Source organism: Coffea arabica, chromosome 7c, assembly GCF_036785885.1.
Source record: "Coffea arabica cultivar ET-39 chromosome 7c, Coffea Arabica ET-39 HiFi, whole genome shotgun sequence".
In the NCBI taxonomy this organism is placed as follows: Eukaryota; Viridiplantae; Streptophyta; class Magnoliopsida; order Gentianales; family Rubiaceae; genus Coffea; species Coffea arabica.
The window spans coordinates 13,624,411-13,647,577 of NC_092322.1; the positions used below are offsets into that span (position 1 = coordinate 13,624,411).

Genomic DNA, 23,167 nt, shown 5'->3' on the forward strand with positions numbered 1-23,167 from the left:
GAATTTTGACGTCATTTTTAGTGTGACTTCCTTCTTCTGACACGTATCCACTTTCTGTGGTTGGAACATCCCGCTATAGAAGATCCGGTCGGTCGTGGCCAATAATGGGATAGCATAGCTTTTTGCCCAATCACTTAAGCACGGCAAGAAGTGTTTTTTTTTTTTTTTTTTTAATTTTACTTTTAAATAGCAGCAATAAGTTATTAACGAAACATAATATGCTAGCTCTAATACTATGACGCTATTCCCGTTTCCTCTAGAGGATTTTTCAGCCAACAAACTCCTCCAACTGCCTTCCTCAAGTCTTTCTAGGGTTCTTTCTATTTGTTTCTGTAATACATTTTCTCACAAATTTTCAATCCTAGTATTTTCTCAGTGGAAGTATCTTTTTTTCTTAGTGAGAATTTTTGTTTTTTGTTTTTTAGTTTTTATTAGATTTAAGTTTATTCAAGTCTAAACTTTCTCGTAGGGCTTGAAAATCTGTCCGGAGAAGGCTTACAAATCATTTGCAACTACAACATTTATATGCATTTAATTATAAGAAAATTTGGAGCTTTCTAGTTTTTTTTTTTATTGGTTTCTCTGATTTGAAGGAAGTCACTTCTATTTGCATTTCCATTGCGTCTTTTTCATGTATTTTCTGCTATTTGTACAGCTTTTATGTGAATAAATAAAATTTTTTTCTTCGTTAAAATAAATGAAAGAAAATATGAAGGAGAAATTAATTGATCTAATTGACAATATGTCTTTATCAATAGATGCCTCCTCAGATATTCTCAAAAACTTCCATACTCTAACTATCATTATTTTTACACAATAGTATTTCTTTAACAATTACTAGCATTTCTATTTTGTAATTTGAACTACTTCCTTTCCATCTTTGGTACACTTATAGTTGCAATTATCTTATGTTAAATTCAATAACTTTCAACTACATGTTATGGTGAGAGATATTTGTTTGACATGATATAAACCTAAGAAGAAAAGAATTCAATTTGAAAACACACGTAAGACAATATATATAGGTCCATGTACATAACCAAAGACCAAAATTATATCAACTCAGTAAGCACATTTAATAATATTCCCTGGAGTCTTAAAATTAAGCATAAGTTAAACATTTTATCTGGAAATGTCTCCTAATAATCTTATATGTGAATGAAATAATTAGGCAGAGAACTGGGAAATGGAAAGACTTGAGCATATGCTCTTTTTCTGTGAAATTGCACAACAAATATGGTAAGTAGCACCAACCCAGTGGGATGGCCTAGGAAATAGAAGCAACCTCTGCCATTGATGAGGGGAGTTGATGGAAGAAAACGCATTGCTTTGAACTGTAAACCTGCGCAGATTTGCAAAGAAAGGAGGTTGTTCAAGTGTTAATTTAGTGGCCATGACACCACCTGGACGGTCGGACCATTCAGTACTGACAGAGCCATGTTAAGTCAAGGGCGGAGCCATGTTAGAGATCAATAATTATTTCGTAATTTTTCAATTTAGCTCACATTTGCACTGACAATTTTGTAAAAATTTTATTTTGCTCTCGCATTGCCCCTTAGAGCATCTACAATGGTTTACACCCTTCACGGTGTAATCCACATGCCACATCAGCATTTCACTATCTCCTCTTTTTATTATACTCTCATCCACAATGGATTACACTCACAGAATATAATAGCATGGGTCCATATGCCACATTAGCATTCCACTATCTCCTCTTTTATTATACTCTCTCCCCTCTTTTATTTTAACAATGCACAACTCATAACCCATAATTAAATAAATTTATTATTTTAAAAATGGTTATTTTAAAAATAAATTATTGACGTGACACCTCAAACGTGAAAATATCGTAATAATCCATTATTCATTAATAATACCCTATCTACTTAATTTAACTCCATGACATAATATTAAAATTAAATAAAATACAAATAATAATATAACGAATACTAATTTTTATTATTATTGCCTCCAAATCGTTCCCAAATATGCTCGAACAAATCCGACAGAAGTTGATGATGTACTTCCCGATCACGTAGTTTCGCATTCCTCTGAAGATAATGGTGAAAATTTTCGACTTGAGTCACAGGGATCATTGGTTCTTCATCATCATCATCCCAGTTTTTTATTGCATCTCCCTCATCCTCGACAATCATATTATGCAATATGATGCATGTGTACACTATATCTTTCAATTTAGCTTTATGCCAAAATCGAGCTGGGCCACGTACAATTGCCCAACGAGATTGGACCATTCGCTCGACGTCTTTGTTTGCAGCCTCCTGTATTTGCTTAAATTTGATCCTCTTTGGATCTTTAGGAGATGTAAAACTTTTAACAAATGTTGTCCATTCTAGATATATGCCATCTGCTAGACAATATCCTTTGTTGTACTGTGTGCCCTTTACCATAAATTGAATATTAGGAGCATATCCGTGTAACACGTCATTAAATAGTGGAGATTGATTGAGTACATTAATGTCATTGTTAGACCCCGCGACGCCAAAAATGCATGCCATATCCACAAATCTGCTGATGCAATTGCTTCTAGCATTATTGTGGGAGATCCTTGATCACCCCGAGTAAATTGACCTTTCCATGCCACAAGACAATTCTTCCATTGCCAACGCATGCAGTCAATGCTACCAAGCATTCCGGGGAAACCATGGCGCTCAGAATGCAATTGAAGTAAACGTTCAACATCATTAGTATTAGGCCTTCTCAAGTATTGTGCCCCATAAATATCGATTACGCACCGACAAAATTGTGACAAACATTCGATTGCAGTGCATTCACCCATCCTTATGTACTCGTCCAATTGGTCAGCAGGTGCTCCATATGCTAACTGATGGATAGCTGCGGTGGTTTTTTGAAGTGGAGAAAGTCCTTTTTTGTCGGCTGCATTGACCCTCATTTGAAAAAACTCTGAATGATTTGTCATCGACTCCACAATTCGAAGGAATAATTCCCTTCTCATTCAAAATCGTCAGCGGAATATATGTGAAGGATACACTAGCTCGTCGGTGAAATAGTCATTAACAAGTCGAACATGTCCAACACCACGCTCTCGATTGTAATATCTTTGACTGTGTGGACGGATGTTACTACTTGAAGATGTATGTTGCATTTGCCATTGCTCCAACATCTTCATATTTTGATCATCAATGTCATCCATCATTTCATCGGCTAAAAACTTTTTAATTTCTTCTATAAGAGAGATATCAGGATATTAATACATTTTTTGAGTGTGTTGAGTATTTGGTGGCAATGTATTTCTAACGGCTAATTTTCCAACGGCTAGTCTTCTTACTTATTATAATGAATATATCAGTATAATGAATATATATAATATATATTTATATAATATATTTTATTATAATATTAGTATAATTATATAATATATTTATAATTATTTTTTACATATACATAATAAATTATATAAATATATATTACAATTATTTAATTAAGTATAATTATATTTATCTAATATAAATTATAAATTTATGAATATTATATTAATTTAAAATGATAAAATTTAAAATTTCGTTAGCTTGGTTTCGAATCCATGGCCGGATTTCATAGTTTGGTTTCGAATCCATGACTAGATTTCATAACCTAGTTTCAAATCCATGGCTGGATTTTATATGTTGGTTTCGAATCCATAGCTGGATTTCATAACTTGGTTTCAAATCCATGGCCGGATTTTATAGCTTGGTTTCGAATCCATGGTCAGATTTCATAGCTTGTGTCTAGTTACTCCATAAATGTACTACATAAGTGATTAATATGATACAACATGGTTTTTTCTGCATCTTATTGCACCGTATAGTAAAATAAAATTAAAAATAGACTAAGAAATATTACATTTGGCTTTTAGGATGGAGCACATTTGCTCATGAATTCGAAGCTGTTAATCGGTCATACGCGTGGTATCCTTGAGTAATATTTCATAATCACTTTGAAAATTATAACTTTCTAACTTATTTGCCAAGTTTTCCATAGCCTGCAAGTTTTCTTCTTTTTGCTGCATCAACACTTTTCGGATTTGATCAAATTCCTCACTCACATTTGATTTTGCCTTTTTCTTTCCCTTCTTTGATGCTTTTTGACCAGGTGGGTGAACTTCACGTGCTTCATTATCATTGATGTCAAAATTTGAATTCGTATTGGATGAATAAGTGTATGCCCCGCTTTCATCAGTTATTATCTTTTTTGAAGAACGTTGCATAGGAGTATTTACTTTCCACTTCGGATCATTTTTCAACAACACCCACACATGTTCATGTAAAAAATGCTTGTTATTATTCTGATGAAATAGCTCACGTGCGTGTTGCTTGATCTAGTCATCATTCCACCTGCTATGATGTTTGCCGACCAATCTGTTGTAATATTGGTTGAACTCATTAACCATCCGACTCAACCAATGCCAATGTGATTTCACTGCTTTATATTTTCGTGGTGGTCCAGATTTTCGATTCTCATTGAAGTAGTCGACGACTCGTTTCTAAAAACTTTTTTCATTTTGAGAGTTACCTACAACGCTGCAATTTGAAATTGTGAGCCAAGCACTTGCAAGAATCTTGTCATCATCCACACTCCATGGAACACATTTACGGTCAGATTCTTCCACCGCCTCATTTGTGAGATTTATATTTTCTACCTCACGTTGTGTTGAATACGGCAAAAATTGAGAATCCTAAATTGACTCTGTTGGTGTTGCATTATCTTGTTGACTGGCGAAATCAAAATCCTTCCTTATCTCCGACGGAGTCGTTGAGCCTCCATAACCCATACCAAGGTTATAATACCCCGGTGTATAGTGATTTCCCATAGAATGATTAAAATAATTAGGTGACGGATACATGGGAATTTGATATGGAAAATGTGGTGGATTTTGGAAATTTGATGGATGATTGGAATTGGGTAAATTTGGGTAATTTGGAATTGGAAATGGATAATTTGGCAAATTTGGATAATTTTGGTGGTTTTTGATTTTGTGAAGCAGATGGATTTTCTATATTTGGACTATTTAACATATTTCTAAAACTACTAAGATTCTCATCTATAATGATAAAATACTGAAATTTATAAAATTATGTAAAGAGATTGAAAATAATGAATAAGGGAGTAGGAGAGATAATGGAGTAGAAGATTGTGAGGTGAAATAAAAAAATTACCTTGTTTATTTATATGAAGTAAAATAAATTATTCGTTGCTAAAATATAGCCGTTGTAAAAAAAGGCCGTTGTAAAATGACTGGTTCCAAAAATGACCATTGTAAAATGTTTCAAAAAATGACCAAGTAAAATGCTGTCTCATTTTGGCTATTTGGATGTTTGCTGGTATTGTAATGCCGTTTGGATCTCAGAACATCTTCCATGGCATGCATCATCAGTATTGTGCATGTCAGATGACACGCAACATCAGTATTGTGCGTGTAATCTCCATGACACGGTCACGGTCTCCCAACCGTGTCATGGAGCGGTGTAATGGGGGCATTATACCCCCCATTATACATTGCTGTGGATGCTTCTTAAAACAGCTAACGTATTTGAAAAGTAGAATGTACCACCTAAATAACCAAGATGCCGCCGATCACAATAATTTGCATAGTGAGTTCTTGCTAGTAGTTATTTAGTGACTGCCAAGCCTTTGCTCATTATAAATACCGGGCCCCTCCACATTCCAAACATACTCAACCAGCTTCCTTGTGCTACATTCTGCTATCTTCTGCCACCACCACCACCCCCACTACTCCCAGAAAATGGAAAGCTTTTCTCCCACCTGGGCTGCATATGCACTCGCCTGGGTTACAACGGTGGTTATCGCCCATCTCTCGAAGCATTTCCATCAGCAAAAACTCAACCTCCCACCGGGTCCAAGGCAATGGCCTATAATTGGAAACTTAAACCTCATTGGCACCCTTCCTCATCGTTCACTCCATCAACTCTCCCTAACATATGGTCCCCTAATGCACCTTCAATTCGGCTCCTTCCCAGTTGTCGTTGGCTCCTCCGTGGAGATGGCCAAAGTTTTCCTCAAAACCATGGACGGCACATTTGCAGGGAGGCCTAAAACTGCAGCCGGAAAATATACCGCTTATGATTGCACCAACATGACTTGGTCCCCTTACGGACCATACTGGCGCCAGGCACGTAAGATTTTCCTTACGGAATTATTCAGTGCAAAAAGACTCGAATCATATGAACATATTCGGGTGGAAGAAATGAATTCGCTTCTGCTACAGCTATTCAAGTCATCAGGCAAGCCTGTCGTGTTGAAAGATTATCTTTCAACAGGAAGTTTGAACGTGATTAGCAGGATGGTCCTGGGGAAAACATACATTGATGAGTCTGAGAACTCAATTGTCACGCCCGAAGAATTCAGGCAAATGATGGACGAGGTGTTTTTGCTGACTGGTGTGTTTAACATTGGTGATTTCATACCTTGGATCGATTTCTTGGATTTGCAGGGGTATATCAAGAGGATGAAAATCTTGAGCAAGAAAGTTGATAGGTTTCTGGAGCATGTTCTCGATGAACATAATGCCCGGAGGAAGGACGAAACTGATTGTGTCAGCAAGGACATGGCGGACGTCCTTCTGGACCTTGCAGATGATCCCACTTTGGAGGTGAAGCTAGAGAGGCGTGGAGTCAAGGCATTGACTCTGGTATATGTTACTTACAAACTGCATAACGCATGCTGTCAACTTTTAAACGACTGAAAACTTGAGAGAAAATAGTCAGTGATCTTTTGAACTTGAGAGAAATCTTTTTAACTAATTTTTTAAAATTACGTTTTCATTCAGATATCACATTCGGAACATTGAAACATAAATAAGTTTAAGAACTTCAATGATTGGACTAAGTTTCTTGCTGCACTTTGCGTAATGATTGAACTCTAGGACCTACTTGCTGGTGGAACCGAGACCTCAGCGACTACAATAGAATGGGCCATTTCGGAGCTACTGAAAAACCCAGAAATATTCAACAAGGCAGCCGAAGAACTCGACCGTGTTATCGGTCAGAATCGATGGGTGAACGAGAAGGACATGCCAAATCTTCCTTACATAGAGGCTGTTATTAAAGAAACAATGCGTATGCATCCCGTGGTCCCATTGCTAGTGCCAAGATGTGCTCGCGAAGATTGCAAAGTTGCAGGGTACGATATTCAAAGGGGAACTCGAGTCATCGTCAACGTTTGGTCAATTGTGAGGGACCCTGAATTGTGGGAGAAGCCAGAGGTATTTTGCCCCGACAGATTCATGGGAAAGGACATTGACTTCAAAGGGCAAGACTGTAAGTTCTTGCCATTTGGTGCTGGAAGAAGAATGTGCCCAGGGTATAGTTTAGGCCTCAAGGTTATCCAATCTAGTTTGGCCAATCTTTTACATGGATACAGATGGAAGTTGCCAAATGACATGAAACCTGAGGACCTGGACATGGAAGAAAGATTCGGCATTACTACACCAAGAAAAATCCCACTTGTTGCCATTGTTGAGCCTCGGCTTCCTCGTAATCTTTATTGACTATGATTCACTACGTGTATGTTTGATCTCCCAGTATCATCATTATCAACTTGTGTTCAAATAAATCAGCTCTGCAAGTTTAGAATTTGTAGCTGCGCTTATATGTGTTTGCCAATTGCCACAACGCTACAAAACCCTTGTAGTTGGTGCATGGCATATACGTAATCACTGAGATTGTTATGCGTATTGAAGTCCAAATTTGTTCGCAATTATGTGAAACTGTGAATAGGCACACCCCTGATGTTTCAAATACATTCTATAACACTCTGATGCTAATTTAAATCTGCAATAGTAGGTTCACAGTCAAAGCAATGTGCTCTCTGCCATCTTTCCTCTTAGCATCTTCCATCAATTCCTGTGCACCTCTAAGCCATGCCACTGGATTGGTGCTACTTTCCGTACTTGTTGGGAGGAAGAGAGAAAGAGAGAGAGAAAAAAAAAAGGGCAAATTACATTTTAGCCCCCTGTGGTTTTCGAAAAAACCACATAACCCCCCATCGTTCAAAAAGCTATACATAAACCCCCTGTGGTTTGGGTTGAACTGGCAAATAGACGGAAAGCATCCACCGTAACGATTCGTGGGCAAAACGCGCCTGTTCTTCTGGTAGCAGTAGGAAACATACCCATATTACCCCTGACCAATTTGACGTACCCAATAAAGCCTAGATGGGTGCTCCTCATCTCTTTCCATCTTCCGAAATACTTTGTAGCTGACTTTGCACTGAATGTTGGTGAAGGAACCCAAGATAGAGAACGAAGGAAATCTGAAGGTGAGTTCTAACATCAAGGTGCAGTCTTTTCCTTTTCCTGAAATATGACTTGAATGGATTATTAATTTTTTTTCAATAAACTATAGATGTCATGCTCAAGCAGTGCTGGTGGAAGTACTGAAGATCTAAGGTACCAATACCTATTTTGTTCATGTGGGAGAAAAGCAGCGGTAAAAATTGTTGAATCTGACAAACCTTCAAAAGGAAAGCTATATTTTGTTTGTGCGACAAGAAGTTGTGAATTTTTCTCATGGTGCAATCCAACAAGGAGAATAAGACAAAATTACACTAGTGATTTGAATGTTACAAGGAGAGACATATTTAGTGGAGAATCAAGTATTGATAGTTCAGAAGTGGAAGGCTTGCGCATGGATGGTGGTTTATATTTGAGGAAAATGAAAAACATTGAAGAAAGCTTAGGAGCCATGAAGATTTGCGTGGGTGCTTGTTTTGCTATATCTGTGCTATCATTTCTCATTTTGATGTTTAAGTGAAAATAATTCAGATGAATTGTGGCTCTAAAAGTGTTGTAAATATGAACCTGTTGTGTTCAATGAATGAATGAATGAATCTGCTTTGGTAGTCAATTGATATAATAGGCAAACATGATTTCCAGTTGGTATGAACCTGCTTTGGTACTCACAGGCTGAACTTGGTACTCATCGAGACAGCATAGCCAAAAAGCACATACATGAGCTATCCAAAGTGGACATTTGCAATGGTTTAAAGCAAAAGAAAGTATCTCAATTAATTTAAGGGATAATTTCAGAAACCTCCCCTGAGAGTTGGACGGGTAACTAGTGTGTCAGAGAGTTGCCATAATCTCCTTAAACCCGCATGCGGGTTTAAAGAGTATTCGGATATTCTCATATGCACCTATGCAAATCGAACCAACCGGATATCTTATTCGTATCCCATTTTTTTAAATAAAAATCTTATAAATTTGAAAAATAAAATCAAATTTAGATGTATTAGGGTTTTAAAAATATTATATAAGTGATAAAAATTTTATAAATTGTAAAAATAAAATCAAATTTAAATAATTAAATGTTATATTTGCATAAGAAATAATACAATAATCATAATAATGATAATACAATAATATTGGTGTAATAAAACTGCCATTAATTTAAATATTTACTTATAATGCCCAAAGAGCCTAATTACCAATTTTTTCTTCTCGCGCTCAAATATAACATTAACCCGCATGCGAGCTAACCTTGAAATAGAAAAAACACAGAATCCCGCTTGCGGGTTTCAGTGTTATTATGCAGGCGGGATTTTAACCTGCTTGCTTGTAAACATGTACCACGTTGCTCTGAAATTATCCCTTAATTTAACTACCATTATAGCTATGCGGCAAGAGTTCAAGTATAGACAAATAAGGAGCAGTAAAGGTTCAGACTAAGTTCTAAAGCAAAAAAGCACACATCAAAAGCCAATTTCCAAGATGCCTCAAGCATGGAACCAAATTCTGAAGCATTGAACCAAGCATTGAACCAAATTCGTATGACTTACTTAACATGGGCTCACACCACTGAACTTTGGATTCATTTGACAATATAGCTGTCCAGAAGTTCATAACCAATTTTTACAAAACAAAATAAGGTACATAAGTAGCTAATCATTAAGTCCAGCAGACACCAAGATTCAACAAAAAGTGTAGCAACAACATATTAACAGTAGACACCAAGATTCAACAGAAAGTGTAGCAACAACATATTAAAAAAAAGCATTTGCAGACAAATAACTTAATTGAATTACAAACACGTTTAGCCCTCTTAGTCCTCACATTCTAGAAACACGTTTAGCTTTCTTAGCCCTCAAATTTTCCAACACACTTGCAACTGTTGGTACAAGTTTTCTGACTCTAGTTGATCTTCTAGTATCCAAAATGGGTTCAACAGCAGAAGCAGTTCTTGTAGTATCCAAAACAGGTTCAACAGGTTCATCAGTTGGTCTTCTAGTGTCCAAAACAGGTTCAACAGGTTCATCAGTTGGTCTTCTAGTTTCAAAAACTGGTTTAGCAGCAGAAGTTTCACAAGGCTGCATAAATAGATAGGTTTAAGTCAGTTAAATGCAGTAATTGCAGTAATAACCATCATCATTAATAGTACCTGTGACACTGAACCCTGTTGTGAGACAGATCCAATACTTGTATTTCCAGCATTTACAACATCTTCACCTGCATTTCCAGCATCACTAGCTCCAGCAGGCACCTATTTTAATGGTAACACATAAGGTAACAAATTAAGTACATATGACACTGATTACAAATTAACTACTACTTACCTTATAAAACTTGGACTTTGGATGGATTGGGAATTTACAAGTCCTAGAATTATGTCCTGGCCTAAAACACTTCTTACAGTGCACAACAAGTCCTTTTCTTGTAGATGTGGTGCCTCTAACTTCATCAGCTTCTCTTCTTCTCACTTTCTTGGGTCTTCCAGGTTGCTTTCTAATCTTTGGGGGATTCACCTTTTCAGCTCCTTTTGAATCGCAATAGTCTTCAGAGGGCATTGCAGCTATAGTGTAGTTATAGGTGCTCAAGTATGCTTCTTTGCTATAACAAGGATCAACATAGTGTTCAGGCTCTGATTTATCCCTTTGAATGGCAGCAATAGAATGTGAGCATGGAATCCCACTTAGTTGCCATGATCCACATGTGCATGTTCTACGACTTATATCAACAACATATACTCTAGTCCCACAATCCACTTCATACTCAGCATCCCGAGAATAATGAGCTATGCAGAACCTACTATTTAGCTTGTTCCTCTCAAGTCGTTCTTGTATGTTTGGACAAAGGTTCCCTTCATACTGTTGCATGCCTTCCCTTTTCACATTTAGCCTCTGCATGAGTTTTCTTCTTATCCACTCAAACATGGAGATGATTGTGAACTCTCTTGCTGGAAGTATGTAGGAATTAAATGACTCATTCAAATTATTAACAAGAATATCACTCTTGCATGAGGAGCTGAAATGTGACCTGGACCATAAATGTGCAGGAATCCTGTTTAACCAACCAGCTGCATTCATAGCTTCTCCCACCTTTGGATCAGCCCTTTCCAATTCAGCCATTGCTATCTTGAAGTCACGAATGTTCCCAGCAGACGCAGCTGCCCAAAAGTACTCCTTCAACTCCTTTCCCTTGAACTTCTGTTTGAAATTTTGATATATATGACGAAGGCAGTACCTATGCTCTGATTCAGGAAACACATCATCAATTGCACTGACTAATCCTTTTTGCCTATCAGATATGAATGTCCATGGAGCTCCATTTTCAGCACCAACTTCAATTTTCAACTCCATCAAAAACCATTTCCATGAGTCATATCTCTCGGCTTCCACTACAGCCATTGCAATGGGAAACATGTTATCATTGCCATCCCTACCCATAGCTGTCAAAAGTTGTCCACCAAATGGACTTTTTAAAAAGCAGCCATCTAATCCAATTATTCGTCGACAACCAGCTAGAAACCCATTCTTCATTGCACTTAAACTCCAATACATTCTTTCAAATATCCCAACCTCGTTCTCATCCAGTCTAGTCACTTGCAGGACAATATGGCTACCAGGATTCCGGATCAACAAGGTAGCAGCATAATCTCTGATGACATTATACTGTCTTATATCATCCCCTTGTAGTGCCTCTCTTGCCAATCTTTTAGCTCTATAAGCCTGTCTCATGCTTATGTCCACCATAATCTCTCTCCTCACAGTCATGACAAATCCTTCAATAGAAGAACTTGGTTCATCTCTGAACCTGTCTAAATATTTTTTGCTCAAATATCTTGCATTTGCATGATGATTGCTGTATTCTCTTCCACACACATGCACTCCCTTTATTGATTTGATCTGAAAGGTGCTTTCATTTTGAATTGGGCTTGCCCGTATTTTCCAAGAACAACCCTTTTTGCACATGGCAATAACTTTTGCTCTTTCATTTTTTTTGTACTTCATGGTGTAGCCTTCCCTGACATTCCATTCCACAAGTGCTTCTCTAAAGGCCCGTAAGTTCTTAAATTTATCCCCAACTTTCAACTCAAAATCTGACTTTCTGAATTCAACTGCAGCATTAAAATCTCGACAACTATTACCTTTCCCATTTCTTTCATCATCTCCTCACATAGTGTCAAGCAGTTCTTCATCATCAATAGCAAATTCATTCCACTCTTCATTAGTTTTAGAACTCTCCCCTTCTTCAAATTTGTTCTTAGAAGAGCCTGGTGTTTGCAGATCCTCCATTGTATATGTCTGGTTCGCTGTTGTTGGTTCTTCATCTGTGCCTTTTGCCTGCTGCTGATTTTCTATTTCATTAGCCTTTGCTCTGTTTGCAAAAATATCCTCATCTTCTGGTCCTTCTAATCCCTCTTTCAACCACTCAGGCTCTTCTAAACTATCAGATGTAGCATCACCGTACTCATCTTCATTTTCAGGCTGTTTTTCAACTTCATCTTGCTTTTCTACAGCTTTTTCACCTTTTTCCTTTGCTGAATTAGACTCTGCTTTGCTGTGCTTTTTGTTTCCAGTTAGCTTGGTCTGTCTTCTCACTGACTTCTTGACTATCTGTTTCCCCTTTTTGTTTGCTAACTTTTTTGGGGTATCTTTATCAGATGCCACATTTTGTGCTCCACTATGTGGGGCATCAGTGGGGGCACTTTTACCATGACTTTTTACTCCAACTGAAGCAATTTCACTAGGCATTTCATCACGCAATTCAGCATATATGTTGATAACATCTACTCCTTCATGTGCAGTTAACATTAATTCTATTTCTTTATCTCCTTTAATTTCAGCTGCTCCAACATACAACCCACAATTTGGTATTTCAAAATATAGGTTCACATTCGAGGCATCACCATACCTACTATACAATTTACACAACATATCCCTGGACAATTTTCTTGTCTCACAATTTTTAAATATGGCTACATTGTTACCAGTATAGACAGTTTCTGGTTCCCATATGAATATACCACCGAAATGCAATTTTATAGTAATTCTTTTTGAAGTTGTCATTTTTTTCAAAGCCTGCATTAGAAATAGTGAAACACATGATAAGAAAAAAAAAAACACAATCTGATTAAGAAAAGGACATTTAATAGATTACACACTTCAATGAAAACACATGATTACAAAAAAATACAATCTGATTAAGAAAAGGACATATTGCATATCGCATACTTCCATGGACCACATGACGGCCAATAAGCCGACAAGCAAAAATTATTCAATGTCCAAATTGTCAAAACTTTATCAGCAGCCAAATCACTCTATATTATTGAAAATCAAGCCACCCACATTTGACCCAAATCTGACACTAATCAACAAATCTCAAACTAACAAAGTCGTATTCTACCCATGTTTAGTTGAAATTCCGGTGATTTTAGAACTCCCGAATGCAATTTTCTTTACCCTAATCTTAATGCATAAATTCAATTCTAGTCGATAAAATACTCTATGCTTAAATATGATAATACAGATTGTCCCAAAGCAGCAAAATTTTAAATTAATCAACGCTTAAGCAAAATAATCACTGATTTATTAACTTTCCAATGCCCGCTAGTTTCTGTTCAAAAACCATGCAAGTGCATCTTATATGCTAAAATGATGTCAAAAAACTTACCAGATGCAATAACAGCTTTCGTGATGCTTTTTCACAGCTACTTTTTGGTCTTCAATGGTAGATCTTTGTGGGTTAAATTTCTCTCCTTCATTCGGTGGTCATGTTTTTCTCTCCTTTTCTCACGACAAAGACAGAACAAGGAAGAATCTGACTCATCTGCTTCCTTTTTGTATTTATATTAGGGTAATTTGGACATTTTGCCCACGAATCGTTACGGTGGGTGCTTTCCGTCTATTTGCCAGTTCAACCCAAACCACAGGGGGTTTATGTATAGCTTTTTGAACGATGGGGGGGTTATGTGGTTTTTGCGAAAACCACAAGGGGCTAAAATGTAATTTGCCCAAAAAAAAAAAGTGTGGTGTGGTGCGGGGAGAAAGAAGAAGAAGAGAGGAAAGAAAAGAAAAAGAAAAAAAAGGAAAAAAAAAACCAAGATTTGGAATTTTTTCAAACCTTCAAATGCACAAAAGTTTTCTTACAAATTTATAATAGTAACACTAACACATATAAAATAGCAATCATTTTGGAAACAAACCCTTAGATTTATTATAATATCACTTAGCTTATCTAAAATTTTTAAAATTTTACTTTCTTCCCCTGCCAACTTGGGAAGATCAAATGTTCCTATCAAAGGTCACAAATTTACAACAATTATGGTTGCACTCTTTATGACTATTTAACTGAAAAACCGAAACAAGAAGAGAGTTTTTAAAAGACCAAAAACTATAGATGAAAAAGATAACCAAATTGCTATCCAATATTGGTCGATATTTCTTTGTATCAATGTGGTGGTGGAATAGTAAAAGACATGGGTAAATTAAATTCTAGTTAAAGACATGGGTAATTTTTGTAGAATAGTTATGAGGAAATCAAGAAATTCTTTTAGAAAATATGTTCTAATATAGGATATAATTTAAGTTATACTAAAAATTAAAATAACCTCTTCATACATGTGGTTTGTAATATAAATCCTACTTATAGAAAAAAATTATATAAATAAGTCAGAATTTAAAAAATTAGTCAAAAATGTTCTAATGACCAAATATATATCTAGGAATATTCTTTTTTTTGTTAGAACATGATTTGTTATACAAGGTAATAGTTATTGTACATCTACAAAATTATTCATTATTGCATTTATAGTTGATCGTATTTTCAACTTTTTACTTTTCAACTTTATTTTATTTTTTATTGTTGTTGTACGCTTAATAAGTAGGATAGCATAAGAGTAATATTAGAACAAAAATTTTATCTTTCTTGCATTTCCTTCAAAGGGGCTAAAATGTATGAAAAATATGAATCCAAGAGAGGTATGTGAGATTTTAAAAATTGAAAGAGTTCTAAGTGATATTATGAGAAATGTCATGCGAGGTTTCTGAAATTATCCCAAAAAAATCATCCAAATGAACCTTCTTGTTGTTGCAAAATCTTTGCTTCGGAATCCTAGTGCCATATTTCCATCTTCTTTAACTCTCCATCTCTCCACCAAAAAAAAAAAAGAAAAAAAAGAAGCAATTTTGGTAGCGAGCTACTTTGAATAAGATCGTGAAATAATTGCATGTAGAAATTTGACAAGAAGTGAAAGCAATCAAATTTACAATATGCCAACATATATTTTTATATGAACACGTATTCTAGTATTCCATGAGCCATTTTGTCTTGCCTTTCGTTCTGCTAGGAAATGGCCAAATCCTCCTAATATTTACTTCCCAAAAAAATCCGCCAAATATGGCTTTGTCGGCCATGTCGCACGACGGGGAGGTCCAGAATATATTTTTTAAAAAAAATGGCAGAGGGTCGTCGCGCCCTGGCTTTTTTTACCACACTGTCGCGCCAACGTGATGAAACGAACCTGGCAGCTATGCGACGAGCCTTTTTTTTTTTTCAAATGTTTTGTAAAAAATGTGTAGGTTCCGTTAAGTTTTTTTTTTTTTTTTTTTTTTTTGATAAGGTGGCTTTGGTTTCTTAAGTTTTAGCATGTTTAGGATTTACAATTTATTATTTAGGGTTTAGGAGTTGTTAAGTTTGTCGATAAAAGGGTTTGGATATGGCCATTGTAGTTAATAAAGGATTTATTAAATGAAATGTAATTGTATTGAAGAAAAAAATGAGTACATGAATCGCAGTTTTTGTATTTTAGAATTTATATAAAATGCAATAGTATAAAAAAATTAATAATATATTGAAAAATTAATAGTTATTTATAGAATGCACACATAATGAAAGTACTTTTATAGGTCGTTATTTGGTATACAATGGTACTTGATACTTATATTAAATGATTAAACCAGTTAAAGTGGTCATAAATTGACTTGTACCTCTACGTTTAATAAATTAATGGATCCTTTTATCCAATTATAGAATTTCATCAAATAATTTGTACTTTTGTATTTTGAAAATATGTAACGTTATTAAACTTTAAAATAATTAAACAGGAAAAGTAGGACAATTAATTAAATGTCAAGATAGTATGCAGTATATTGAATGGATGGGATTTAAATCTAAGTAGAAGACCGGACAATATCAACACTTCGGGGTTTCTTGTCTTTATCCCTGTCTTTGGGCCTTCTTACAAGGTGTGGTGGGGGAATAACAATGCCTAGTAGGGGCGACGGTCCTTTGCCTTCTTTAAAAGAGAAGAAAAATCTGGATCGCCTGACGCTTCTATATGGCACAACGGGCATGCTTTAATACACAACTTACACATAGTTATATTTGGCGGATTTTTTTGGGAAGTAACAAATAATATTCTGAGGATTTGCCTTGGGGTAAAAGTTGCTTGTAATTGTTAGTCTAGCTACTTGACTTCAATATTGAAGATTGTCCGGCACATAAAATCCCAAGTCGTAGTCTCCAAGATATATGTATGAAGTGACGACGAGGTTGTTGATAAATCCATTTATGACAGCACCATGTGCAACTCATGATAATTAAATGTAATTTTATTTAAAAAATACAGATGAATTTTATTATGTTGCAGGCTATCTTATCGACAAAAAAAAAAAAAAATCTCCATTTGGCCAAAAATCATAAACCCATGGGCCAAAAAATTGGTAAACAAGTTGAGTACTACGCTTTGCATCTTTCTCTGTAATCATTTTCACGAGTTTGTCGTGTAGCGTGATATTATTGCGAAAGAAAGTGTTCTCTATTATGACAGGACCATGTGCAACTCCTGTCAGACTCAGGAGCTTCCACCTTTCCGACTGGATGTGTCGGCCGAAGGAAATCACACGTCAAATTTCATTTGATTTGTGGATGGAAGGCTATGGAAGCTGTAGGCCCCGAAGCAAAATTAATTGGTCCACAAGAATTGCCAAATTAGTTTTCTTTTTCCAAATTCAGTTATGCGAGTAAATGAAAGCTTTTACAACCATTAGTTCTTTTAAAATGTTTTAAAGCGTAACTGCATGCACACATTCTATATTCTTTTGTCTCTTTTTCAGTTTTTATACTCCATCTAGGATGTCTAATCATTATTTCGTAAAAAAGGAAAAAAAAACTATGTATATTTTTTCTTTATAATTAGTCAATTACAAATTGGTAAAGTTCTAATCAATTTCATCCATTATCTAACTTGCAAGAAAGGAAAAGATATCTCCTAAATACAAAGTTCAAAAGGAGTTTCTAGCCTTTTATAATCACGTTCACATGATGTTTCGGTGGATATCCATTTACCCATTTTCCGTTAAAGAAATTTACTTATTACAATCTTTTTCTTTACACTCCTCTAAAATAGTATGGAATATTATCATAATTCTTCACATGTCATTATTAAACCGAGGGTTAAGGTTTGTTGGAAAGTAATCAATAAATAGTATATGAGTTAATTATTCTTAATAACTTTCAAAGTATGTTTTATGTTTAGTGTCTTACATTCATTAAATTTATTGTTTTGGTTCATTTATATCCATGTTTTTTTGGAAAATTAAAGTTTGAAGCTAAAAAGAAGTTAATGCAAATGCACGGCTGAATAACTAGTGGTCTAATTCTATTGCTTGCTTATCCACAAGAACGACCACGCCAACACTACTACATTAATACACTCATACTTTTGCATTTCTTAATTACTTGCATTACTTATTCTTTCTTCCCAACAATTCTACAGCCCATAATCATCATTCCAATTTTAATTCAGTAATCTTCATACAGCTCTGAACATATAACTATATTTAATATAAATTCGTGTCATTCCTGCATTTCAATTCTCAAAATCTTATTGCATGCCTTACTTTATAATGGTGTTTAATTACTTAAGTTCATAAACAATCATTAGTATCAAAATCATAAACTTGTATCGCACAATAGGATGCTCTTCGCATCATTATCAGAAGTTTAGCAATTAATCTTCGTCATGTCACAAGTAATTTCAATTTCGCAGCTAGGGGTGAAATTGCAAAGCATTTGGTTAATCGGATGTTCGAACAAATTTAATTAATTAAATTTAATATGAATTCAGTTCGGTCAAATAGATTTTGATATGGCCTTGGTAAAAACAAAATTATGAGAGTGCTTAATTAGTTTGAAAGTAACTCGGAATTCTAGATTTTTTATTTTAATTGATATAGCACGCGTACACATACTATGTTACACATGTTCACTCCACGTTGTTGTGGATATTGAATATTCTTAATTACTATTATCTTTTATTCTTTTTTTTTTCCATCATCTCTTCACTTTCCTTCTTTCTTTTTCTTGATCACTTGCATTTTGTGGAATTATTTTTCATATTTCCAATAGTTTGCTTTACTTGCTTTTCCATATTTGTAATTATTTTCGTTAATATTGTGACAGCCCCACCTTCCCCTAAGGCGAACCAAAGGGTTTAGCGGACTGCCAGCCCAACTCTCGCTGGGACTCAGTCAGTCATTTCAAGAAAAGACGATAAAATCCACAAAACAATTGAAATAACAATAATTCCAAACTTAAACGTAAACTTATATATATTTCTATCTCAAAAGCAACACAACTCAAGTACAAAGGTTCTCCTTTCTCCATACAACCAGCCCGCCAACCGCTAGGACAAGAACCATTACAAAAGAAATATCAAAACTAGACCAAACTAGTCTATACGGAGCTCTCGTCCTTGCGCGCCTTCCCCTGTTAAGGAAAACAACTAAAGGGATAAGCTAAAAGCTCAGTGAGGTTCTGAACACATAAACAAACAATAAACTCAAAGCATAGAACACCAATAATTCAAGTAACATTTACAATATAAAGCGGTAACATATTCATTAAAGGATACGTGCTCACAAGGAGCCATTCATTCATTCGTTCATTCATTCATTCTCCTTTCATTCCTTTATTCCTCCAATCATTTGAAAATGCATCTTTGTAAGTAAAAACCCTCGTTCATTCATTCGTTCATTCATTTCATTCACTCCCTTCCCGGACATTGACCAGGCTCCACCAAACTTCAAGGTAATACTCGAGTATACCAAACGTTCACCCAAGTCACCAAATCGCCAGACCGAGTTCGCTTCTGGCTCGAGTCGATCGGTAACAAGGGGCAAGGCCCAGTTCAGCCAGAAGGCTTACATTCATGCACAAGTAACACTTCAATCGTTCCATCATTGAAAACTTCACAATCATTTAGGCCGAGTGCGATGAAGTACACACTCGCCTAAAAACTTGTTTTAGCAATCATTGAAAGCATTTAACATGTTATCAATTATTCAGACAAGCCATATAATCAAGAAATATAACAAACAAGGAACACTCACCTAGTTATGCAAAATAACGTCCAAAATATCCTACCGGGTATTACCCTCAGTTACCAATGAAACTTAAAATTAAACAAGAGAAACTATTACAGTTTATCTAGCAAAACAATTAAGGGAAATTGAAGGAACCTGACTAATTACGAATACAACATATAAAGATGACTTTCAAGTGAAAAGAGAGCATTTGGATTCCGTGGACGGGAATAATTAGGGTTTCATAAACCAAACGAGAAACTAAACTCAAAAGAGTTATAAAAGTTCCAACGGAAAACACTTGGACCAAATACAAGTCGGAATCCAACTAGATAGGCTAAGAAATATTGTTTTCAGAATCGCTTATGTGGTTCAAAATCAACTCATATTTGAGTAGATATTAGTTTTCAAATATCTCAATGAAAATCATGTAAAAAGGAAGACACTAAAAGCCTTACTTTGAAAGTAGTTTCCCGTAACCAAGAAAACCCCAATTCATACCTCTTTATTTTGGTAAACAGTAAGTAAACGTTGGAAGTGTCAAACTGGAGAGGTATTATATTTTAGAATGGTAAAATGGTCATGATATTCATTAAGCAGAAATATAGGAGTTCAAATAGAAAATAGCTTCTCGAACACCCTTCGAGAGCACAAATGTAGTTTTCAAAGAAGTACATTCAATTTGACACAAAAATTACATTTTCACATTCACTGGAACTTACTCACAATTCACGAAAGTAAACGGACGGCATTTCCCCTTAAATTCTTTATTTCACCTTACAATCAAAATACCCAACCTTACAAGAATTAACCACAATCACAAATTCGGTTTATAAACAATAAAACACATCCAATTGGGTCACAATATCCCTCAATTAAAGCCAATTAGAAGTTCAAAAGCCAACTATTAGAAAACCCCCAATTTAAACCCTAGAAACCGGAATTTATCCCAACAAGCGTAAATTTTCCGCAAACGATTGTAATTAACGAATAAAGTTGCAATTAACACCATTTAGAGCTATCAAATCAAAGCCAATCCATGACTATTATATAAAATCGGAAAAATCCCCAATAAATCAGAAAATGGCCCAACTTGACCTAAAACCATGAAATCATCCACAATATAACAATCTTAACCACTAGAAACGACCATGATATCATTATTAAGATCAAGGAGAAAGTTCCTTAGCATCTCACCTTAATCCCAAGAAAGATAGCACCTTAAAGCTTTTCCCTTCAAAATCACTCCACCAAGAGTTTTAATCCCTCTTAACTAACACTTGTACGGAGTAGAATAAAAATCTATCGGTGAAATCTCAAGATTGAAGCAAAAATTGAAATTAGAAAATGAAACCTTTTCTTGGTTTTTCCTCTCAAGAGCCATGGTTGAGCAAGGAGCAAAATGAAGATATTTTGGACCAAAACAAGATAAGAAGGAAGAAAAATCGCTGGTCAAAGCTGCTGTCCCATCACAATCCGGCCAGATTCCTGGGCGGATTCAGGGCAATAGCGAAACTCAATTTTTTCAAAAATCTCAAACAATCCGGCCAATATCTGGCCGGATTTGGTACTAAGCAGTTTCGACAAAATTTTTCGTTTCCAAAATCACACGCCGCGTTCATCCGTACTCCCAGAAAGTATATATATCCATAATCTTATACAAATACACTTAATACACACCATCACATGTTCATGTATAAGAAATGAAAACCCTCCTTAACAATGGATAGCCAATTCTCTTCATTTTCTTCAAGGAAAGTGAAATTAAACAAAATACCAAGAAAATGTGAAAATTTTGGGTTCTCACAAATATCAATTTCATCATATTTATGACTAACAATCTAACAGGGATTTATGCCTTTACAAATTGTTAATTATTTGGTTAAAAAACCTTTCAAAAGATTTGTTTTATTGTATGGCAATTTTTGGGGACCAATTAATTTTGCTTCAAGCCCCACATTTTCCTTGCTAAGTGTGTTGTGAGGTTACACGTGGCCTTGTTGGGATTGTGCCTTTTTTTGCAGAAAAATTTTTATATTTTTTTACAATTATCATTTTATCTCAGAAACATCAAATCGTTACAGTATATTTTTTTACAAAAACTCCTAAAAATAGCAATACAAATGGAGCTCTTGCAGCCACAAATCAAATGAATTTTGACGTCATTTTTAGTGTGACTTCCTTCTTCTGACACGTATCCACTTTGTATGGTTGGAACATCCCGCTATAGAAGATCCGGTCGGTCGTGGCCAATAATGGGATAGCATAGCTTTTTGCCCAATCACTTAAGCACGGCAAGAAGTATTTTTTTTTTTAATTTTACTTTTAAATAGCGGCAATAAGTTATTAACAAAAGATAATATGCTAGTTCTAATACTATGACGCTATTCCCGTTTCCTCTAGAGGATTTTTCAGCCAACAAACTCCTCCAACTGCCTTCCTCAAGTCTTTCTAGGGTTCTTTCTATTTGTTTCTGTAATACACTTTCTGACAAATTTTCAATCCTAGTATTTTCTCAGTGGAAATATCTTTTTTTCTTAGTGAGAATTTTTGTTTTTTGTTTTTTAGTTTTTATTAGATTTAAGTTTATTCAAGTCTAAACTTTCTCGTAGGGCTTGAAAATCTGTCTGGGAAGGCTTACAATTCATTTGCAACTACAAACATTTATATGCATTTAATTATAAGAAAATTTGGAGCTTTCTAGTTTTTTTTTTTTTTTGTTATTGGTTTCTCTGATTTGAAGGAAGTCACTTCTATTTGCATTTCCATTGCGTCTTTTTCATGTATTTTCTCCTATTTGTACAGCTTTTATGTGAATAAATAAAATTCTCTTCTTCGTTAAAATAAATGAAAGAAAATATGAAGGAGAAATTAATTGATCTAATTGACAATATGCCTTTATCAATAGATGCCTCCTCAGATATTCTCAAAAACTTCCATACTCTAACTATCATTATTTTTACACAATAGTATTTCTTTAACAATTACTAGCATTTCTATTTTGTAATTTGAACTACTTTCTTTCCATCTTTGGTACACTTATAGTTGCAATTATCTTATGTTAAATTCAATAACTTTCAACTACATGTTATGGTGAGAGATATTTGTTTGACATGATATAAACCTAAGAAGAAAAGAATTCAATTTGAAAACACACGTAAGACAATATATATAGGTCCATGTACATAAACCAAAGACCAAAATTATATCATCTCAGTAAGCACATTTAATAATATTCCCTGGAGTATTAAAATTAAGCATAAGTTAAACATTTTATCTGGAAATGTCTCCTAATAATCTTATATGTGAATGAAATAATTAGGCAGAGAATTGGGAAACGGAAAGACTTGAGCATATGCTCTTTTTCTGTGAAATTGCACAACAAATATGGTAAGTAGCACCAACCCAGTGGGATGGCCTAGGAAATAGAAGCAACCTCTGCCATTGATGAGGGGAGTTGATGGAAGAAAACGCATTGCTTTGAACTGTAAACCTGCGCAGATTTGCAAAGAAAGGAGGTTGTTCAAGTGTTAATTTAGTG

At 35.1% G+C, this 23,167-nt stretch overlaps 2 protein-coding genes, 1 long non-coding RNA gene and 1 pseudogene across 3 annotated transcripts; 1 reads left to right on the forward strand and 3 right to left on the reverse strand.

Annotated features, from left to right (window-relative positions):
- Window positions 1-1,952: 1,952 nt before the first annotated feature.
- LOC113699589 (uncharacterized) lies at window positions 1,953-3,181 on the reverse strand (annotated as a pseudogene).
- Window positions 3,182-5,704: 2,523 nt separating this feature from the next.
- LOC113699145 (trimethyltridecatetraene synthase-like) lies at window positions 5,705-7,618 on the forward strand. Its single transcript, XM_027219281.2, has 2 exons — window positions 5,705-6,673; window positions 6,908-7,618. Exons 1-2 carry the CDS (start codon window positions 5,768-5,770, stop codon window positions 7,529-7,531), a joined length of 1,530 nt encoding a protein of 509 aa, XP_027075082.1. The 5' UTR covers window positions 5,705-5,767; the 3' UTR covers window positions 7,532-7,618.
- Window positions 7,619-9,996: 2,378 nt separating this feature from the next.
- Window positions 9,997-14,281, reverse strand: LOC140010471 (uncharacterized). Its single transcript, XM_072057634.1, has 4 exons — window positions 13,934-14,281; window positions 10,594-13,338; window positions 10,419-10,520; window positions 9,997-10,347 (listed from the first exon to the last, which is right to left on the reverse strand). The coding sequence occupies exons 2-4, from the start codon at window positions 12,265-12,267 to the stop codon at window positions 10,090-10,092; spliced, it is 2,034 nt and encodes a 677-aa protein (XP_071913735.1). The 5' UTR covers window positions 12,268-13,338; window positions 13,934-14,281; the 3' UTR covers window positions 9,997-10,089.
- A 4,562-nt stretch (window positions 14,282-18,843) lies between these two features.
- On the reverse strand, window positions 18,844-21,548 carry LOC140010403 (uncharacterized). Its single transcript, XR_011817693.1, has 2 exons — window positions 20,824-21,548; window positions 18,844-19,030 (listed from the first exon to the last, which is right to left on the reverse strand). It is a non-coding gene; the product is annotated as an uncharacterized lncRNA (long non-coding RNA).
- Window positions 21,549-23,167: the final 1,619 nt, after the last annotated feature.

What these genes read in the sequence shown, in the direction of transcription:
- LOC140010471 (XM_072057634.1), bottom strand. Translation starts at nt 12,267, where the DNA reads ATGAAGTACAAAAAAAATGAAAGAGCAAAAGTTATTGCCATGTGCAAA. An exon ending in CAAAGTCCAAGTTTTATAAG is followed by an intron (nt 10,521 to 10,593) that starts GTAAGTAGTAGT and finishes CCATTAAAATAG; the next exon opens with GTGCCTGCTGGAGCTAGTGA. An exon ending in AACAGGGTTCAGTGTCACAG is followed by an intron (nt 10,348 to 10,418) that starts GTACTATTAATG and finishes CTATTTATGCAG; the next exon opens with CCTTGTGAAACTTCTGCTGC.
- LOC113699145 (XM_027219281.2), top strand. Translation starts at nt 5,768, where the DNA reads ATGGAAAGCTTTTCTCCCACCTGGGCTGCATATGCACTCGCCTGGGTT. An exon ending in GAGTCAAGGCATTGACTCTG is followed by an intron (nt 6,674 to 6,907) that starts GTATATGTTACT and finishes ATTGAACTCTAG; the next exon opens with GACCTACTTGCTGGTGGAAC.